Here is a 6596-nt window from a genome sequence, read left to right on the forward strand (position 1 = left end):
CCCAGGGCGGCACAAACATCCTGCTCCTGGGGCACCGTTTCCAGAAGGCCTCTGGGTCAGACAGACCAGGCTCTTGCCGCTGGAGAAGTGTGGTGATTCCTAAAACTTGTTTACAAAGATAGTGTTCAAGCGCAGAAGAAAAGGACCAAATCACCAAGCCTGGCCTGAGAGAAACTCAGAATTGCCTGTAAAGAGAGAAGGGCAGCTTATTCCTGCTGCAACAGCAGACAGTGGATGAGTCTCTTTAGCGCCTCCTTGAGCTCCTGGTTCCTCATGCTGTAGATGAAGGGGTTCGCTGTGGGAGGCACCACTGCATACAGAACAGCCACCACCAGATCTAGGGAAGGGGACGAGATGGAGGGAGGCTTCAGGTAGGCAAACATGGCAGAGATGGCAAACAGGGAGACCACGGCCAGGTGAGGGAGGCAGGTGGAAAAGGCTTTGTGCCGCCCCTGCTCAGAGGGGATCCTCAGCACGGCCCTGAAGATCTGCATGTAGGACAGGACAAGGAACAGAAAACACCCGCAAGCTACACAAAGACTGACCACAGTAAACCCAGCTTTCCTGACATAGGAGTCCGAGCAGGAGAGCTTGAGGAGCTGGGGGATTTCACAGAAGAACTGGCCCACAGCATTGCCTTGGCAGAGGGGTAGTGAAAATGTGTTTCCAGTGTGAATCACCGCGTTGAGGAAACCACCGCCCCAGGCAGCTGCTGCCATTTTGATGCAAGCTCGGCTGTCCATGAGGGTCCCGTAGTGCAGGGGTTTGCAGATGGCAACGTAGCGGTCATAGGCCATGACGGTGAGAAGATAGTATTCTGAAGAAACAAAGAAGAGAAACCAAAAGACCTGGGCAGCGCATCTACAGTAGGAAATAACCCTGGTGTCCCAGAGGGAGTTGGCCATGGATTTGGGGACAGTGGTGGAGATGGAGCCCAGATCAAGGAGGGAGAGGTTGAGGAGGAAGAAGTACATGGGGGTGTGGAGGTGGTGGTCACAGGCTACAGCGCCGATGATGAGGCCGTTGCCCAGGAGGGCAGCCAGGTAGATGGCCAGGAAGAGCCCGAAGTGCAAGAGCTGCAGCTCCCGCATGTCTGCAAATGCCAGGAGGACGAACTCGATGGTGCAGCTGACGTTGGACATTTGGTCCTTCCAGGGATGGGTGACTGTCCGAGGAGGAAAAGACAAGCTCAGAGACTTGTTTGAACAAAGCCCGTTGCATTTGACAACAAAACTCCCCACAGTGCCTTCTGAGTTCTCTGGGGGACCTTCCATCAGGTCTCCAGCTTAAACTCCAGTTTGTGCTGAAGAGGTGCGCCGTGAGGATCAGGGTCCTCTGCCCATGGGTTCAGAGGCGTTGCTCCGGCTCTGCAGCAGGGTTAACACAGAGCTGGCAAAAGCCATTTGGTTGCTGTTCCAAGGGCAGGACGCCCTGAGCTGGGTGAGGAGTACTTAGTCTTGTTACCCAGCGGGTGTATTCCCAGTGACCATCATGAGAGGTGAAATAAGGACCATGCCCAGCTGCTTCCTGGAGGCAAGAGGACAGGATTCATATCCTCCTACTCTTCCTCCTTTCCAAGATTTCAGTCATGTCACTGTCAGCTCTCTCTCAAGGCAAGGAAAGGGAGCAGGCAGAGGTGACGTGGCCCATTGCAGAGGGCTTTATCCCTGTCCTTATGTCAATGCACCACATGCACCGTTTCTCCAAGCACTCAATGAATAACACAGTCCAAGACATGCTTGCGTGTAAATGCATGCTCCGACGCATGCGTTTTTTGAGCGGTGAAGGTTCAGCCGTTTCACTGCCTGTTCTGCAGGAAATGAGGGGGAGCAGGTGAGTTTAGACTCTCCAAGTACAGACTCATTTACTTTTCAGCTGCCTGCCTCTTGTCTTCATTGCAACGGCAGAAATTCTCGGCTTTCCCTCATCTCTCAGGGTAAACACTGCCAAGCCACTCGAGGCCAAAAGAGCTCCCTGTAACCTCGTGCAGACTCCCGAGAGGGAGCGTGCTCGTTGGTCTTGCCCGCAGCTGCCCTGTGCTTCCACCTCTCCCAGCTAGAGGACGACTGCACTCGGAGGTCACTCTGCAAAGGACTCAGGACTCTGCTAAGAACAGGAGAGTCCAGTTTCAGAGGGCAAATCTCCAAAGTGCTGTCTCTTTCTCAGCCGGGCTAGGGAGAGTGGCAGGGAGGATGTGAAAAGGCGCCTGACTCAGATGTGAAAACCAGGGACTGTCGCCTACCAGAAGGAGCTTCCAGGAGAGCCGTGCTCTTCTGGAGCACTGTCCGCAGCCTGCCAGGACATGCTGGGGGACAGTCAGGTGTCCTAAAGGTGGGGTCTCCTTAAAAGAGAGCGGGCATATTCCCCAAGCACACTCACTGCACTGCCACAGCTCCAGGAATGGACATCTCATTGCCATAAAGGCAGCTCCACGGAAGGACCCTCAGAGCCTGAACTGCAGGGGAACCCCCCGCACCCTGCCCTTTATCCCCAGGAGTCTTGAAAAGAGGGACAAGAGCAACAGTGAGAGATGGAGAAACAAGGATCATCACCACGTTCCTCCTACCAAAGGCGGCTTGGAGAGACAGAGAGAGGCAGGCAGCCTGTCAGGAAGGCCTTCCCCTTACCTAGGTGTGTGCACCACCTTCCAGTGGCGACATTGCCGGCCAGTTGCTCTCAGCCCCTTTGTCATGCAGCAGGAAAAGGGCATGTTGTGGCAGAGATGCAACTCTCTTCTGCTGGAGATCTGGCTGCAGAGATGACACATGCCTTAGACCCCATGGCCTTGAGGGTAGAGGACTCTGTTGGGTGGGAGAGGAGACAACGGGGCATGCTTAGAGGCAGGCGTCTGCACTGGAGACGCTGGAAGGGAATTGTCTGGATCCCGTCTCCTACTACAGAAGAGCAGAGCTCTTTCTCTGTATCTGTGCTCACAGACCCCATCCCACCCTCTGCGTGCTCACCTCTGCCCTCCAGAAACCTCCCAGGGCTTGACGCTTTTCCGGAGAACCTCTGTGTTTGCAGCTGCTGAGGAGCACTTCAGAAGAGCCCTGATGGGAATGATGGCAACTGCCAAGGAGATGGTGGTGCTGCCTGTAGGCTGGGGGAGCAGTGGCGGGTGAGGAGACTTCCTGAGGTCCCTCAAACCCCTCTTGATCATTCAGAGTAACATTTTAGGGGTCCCACTCCCAAATCTAAACCCCCAAAACTCTTTCCATCTCCCTGTTGACAATGGGGGAAAACTGAAAAAAAAAACCAAACAAAAGAAACCCAATCAAAGCAATTCAGAGGCAGGAAAGATCTTTCTGGTACCTGGTGACTAAACTTTCCCCTGGAAAATTCCCCATCTCAAAATGTCCCTGTGGTGAGCTAGAGCTGTGACCATCTCTGAGCAACCTGCTCTAGTGGGAGGTGTCCCTGCCCATGGCAGGGGGGTTGGAACTAGATCATCTTTAAGGTCCCTTCCAACCCTAACGATTCTATGATTCTATGATTTTATGATCCTTATCCCACATAATACTCTCCAGATGGAGTAAAGACCCAGCCCCGTCAGGAGTTGCTGCTTCCACCCAGAACTTCTCCCTGCAGTGCCATGGGCAGTTCCCCCTTCTCAATCACCCCTGAGAAGCAGTGAGAGCCATCCTGACAGATCCCATGGCTGTCAGATGTGGCAGCTTTGGAAGACCTCTCTGGGAACATCAGCTGCACTGACCTGCAGCCAGAGACTTACTGTGTCCAGGACTGGGAAGATTTCCCCCTCTGTGATCCCGCCCTCTGTCCTCCCACCCCAGGCTGCCTTTAATTTCTCTCCTGGTTGCCCATCACGTCTTGTCACTGCCCTGAGCCCTGCTGCTCTTTGCAGAGGAGCTGCGCCTGGCCTGAGCTCTCTTTCTACAGGGGCCAAGCATCCGTTGCCATGAACTTGCTCGGTCCCAGGAGCTTGTGCCAGCCCAGGAGCACAAGTGCAGCTGAAGGTGTGACTTTCTTTGCCCCACAGTCTCCCCCGAGATGCTCCCTGGTCTCCAGCGCTGACAAAGCAGCAGGGCCCCTCCTGGGGAACCTTCTTGGAAGGAGGCTGAAGTAAACACCTGCATCATCTCTGTCATCTGTGGGGAGAGCGGTGCAGTCCAGCCATGTGATGTGTCCTTTCAGAGCTTGGTTAACTAAGAGAGGTGACAAGCGCTCCCTCTGAAAACCCCTATTCCACCCCAAATACTAGGCAGTGAGAGGAGGGCTTTGTTTCCCCACGGAGGGCCGTGATGCGAATGAGCCAATGCAGAGGTCTAACTTTGCTTACAGGTCTGCAGGCTCTCAGGTTCATCTCCCTCCAGTTCACGCCACAGACCTACAGGAGGTGGGATTCCCTGTCCCTTGGTTTGGGTGTGCAAAAGATAGGTGTCACGCCTTGTCGAAGCTCTCACCAGAGTCAATGGACATGGATGGAGATCAGTGACAAGTGGTGTCCCTCAGGGGTCCATATTGTGAGCAGTACTGTTTAATATCTTCATCAACGACATAGACAGTGGGATCGAGTGCACTCTCAGCAAGTTTGCGGATGACACCAAGTGTAGTGGTGCAGCTGACACACCTGAAGGACAGGATGCCATCCAGAGGGGCCTGGACAAGCTCAAGAAGTGGGGCCATGTGCAATTCAACAAGTGCAAGTTCAATAAGGCCAAGTGCAGGGTCCTGCACCTGGTTTGGGGCAACCCCCGGTACCAATACAGGTTGGGGATGAGGGATTGAGAGCAGCCCTGCGGAGAAGGGCTTGAATGTACTCGTGGATGAAAAGATGGGCATGACCTGACAATGTGTGGCCAACTGCATCCAAAAAAAAGCAGATCCTCCTGGAATCTCTGCTAAGGCACATGGAAGATAAGGAGGTGATTAGTGACAGCCAACATGGCTTCACCAAAGGCAAATCGTGCCTGACAAATTTGTTTGCCTCCTATGATGTTGCCACAGCATTGGTAGATAAGGGGAGAGCAACCCATGTCATCTACCTGGACCTATGCAAAGTGTTTGACACTGTCCCGCATGACATCCTGGTCTCTAAATTGGAAAGGCATGGATTTGATGGATGGATCGCTTGGCGGATAAGGAACTAGCTAGATGGCCGCACTCAAAGGGTTGCGGTCAACGGCTCATTGTCCACGTGGAAACCAGTGAGGAGTGGTGTTCCTCAGGGGTCAGTACTGGGACCAGTGCTGTTCGACATCTTTGTCGGCAACATGGACTGTGGGATTGAGTGCACCCTCAGCAAGTTTGCTGACAACACCAAGCTGTGTGGCACGGTCGATTTGCTGGAGGGAAGGGACGCCATCCAGAGGGACCTGGACAGGCTTGAGAGTTGGGCCTGGGCGAACCTCATGAAGTTCAACCAGGCCAAGTGCAAGGTCCTGCACCTGGGTCATGGCAATCCCAGGCACAAATACAGATTGTGTGGAGAATGGCTTGAGAACAGAGACGCGTTCACAGAGACGTGGGAGCTGCAGCTCTTGCACTTCTGGCTCTTCCTGGCCATTTACCTGGCTGCCCTCCTGGGCAACATCCTCATCACCACAGCTGTAGCCTGCGACCACCACCTCCACACCCCCATGTACTTCTTCCTCCTCAACCTCTCTGTTCTTGATATCGGCTCTATCTCCACCACAGTCCCTCAATCCATGGCCACCTCCCTCTGGGACACCAAGGCAATCTCCTACTCAGGATGTGCTGCCCAGGTCTTTTTTCGATTCTTCTTTTTTGGTGCAGAGTATTCCCTTCTCACTGTCATGGCCTATGACCGCTACGTTGCCGTCTGCAGAACCCTGCGCTACGGGACCCTCCTGGGCAGCAGAGCTTGTGTCCACATGGCAGCAGCTGCCCGGGGCAGTGGTTTCCTCCACGCTCTGCTGCACACGGCCAGTACATTTTCACTGCCGCTCTGCCAAGGCAATGCCATAAACCAGTTCTTCTGCGAAATATCCCAGATCCTCAAGCTCTCCTCTTCAGATGACTACCTGAGGGAATCTGGGCTTCTTGTGTTTAGTCTTGCCTTTGCTTTTGGATGTTTTGTTTTCATTGTGCTGTCCTACGTGCAGATCTTCAGGGCCGTGCTGAGGATCCCCTCTGAGCAGGGACGGCACAAAGCCTTTTCCACCTGCCTCCCTCACCTGGCCGTCGTCTCCCTGTTCATTAGCAGTTGTATGATTGCCTACCTGAAGCCCCCCTCCGTCTCTTCCCCAGCTCTGGACCTGGTGGTGGCAGTTCTCTACTCGGTGGTGCCTGCAGCAGTGAACCCCCTCATCTACAGCATGAGGAACCAGGAGCTGAAGGATGCCCTGAGCAAACTGATTCAATGGGTTCACCTTCAGCAGCAGTAAGCTGCCCGTCTCTCCTCACAGGGCGTTCCGAATTTGGGCCAGGACAGGCTTGTACTTTATTTGGTTTGGTATCTGCGATGATCAGGCTCATACAGAATGTTTGAATTCAGTCCATATCTCCAGAGGCATGATCCCGCTTTGAGCTTTAAGCCCGAGGCTTTAGGTAAATGAGTCGTCGCAGTAGCAGACCTGTCTGCCCGTGGAGCAGCTCCGTAATAAAGGGTGTCTCCC

The 6596-nt window shown here is 54.0% G+C and overlaps 2 protein-coding genes across 2 annotated transcripts; one reads left to right on the forward strand and one right to left on the reverse strand.

Annotated features, from left to right (window-relative positions):
• Positions 1 to 206: 206 nt before the first annotated feature.
• Positions 207 to 1142, reverse strand: LOC141734908 (olfactory receptor 14C36-like). Its single transcript, XM_074567181.1, has one exon. The coding sequence runs from the start codon at positions 1140 to 1142 to the stop codon at positions 207 to 209; it is 936 nt and encodes a 311-aa protein (XP_074423282.1).
• A 199-nt stretch (positions 1143 to 1341) lies between these two features.
• Positions 1342 to 6365, forward strand: LOC141734799 (olfactory receptor 14C36-like). The gene is made up of 5 exons (XM_074566975.1): positions 1342 to 1440; positions 1817 to 1833; positions 2393 to 2523; positions 3025 to 3118; positions 5426 to 6365. The coding sequence occupies exons 1-5, from the start codon at positions 1342 to 1344 to the stop codon at positions 6363 to 6365; spliced, it is 1281 nt and encodes a 426-aa protein (XP_074423076.1).
• Positions 6366 to 6596: the final 231 nt, after the last annotated feature.

The sequence above is a fragment of the Larus michahellis genome, chromosome 25, assembly GCF_964199755.1.
Source record: "Larus michahellis chromosome 25, bLarMic1.1, whole genome shotgun sequence".
NCBI lineage: Eukaryota > Metazoa > Chordata > Aves > Charadriiformes > Laridae > Larus > Larus michahellis.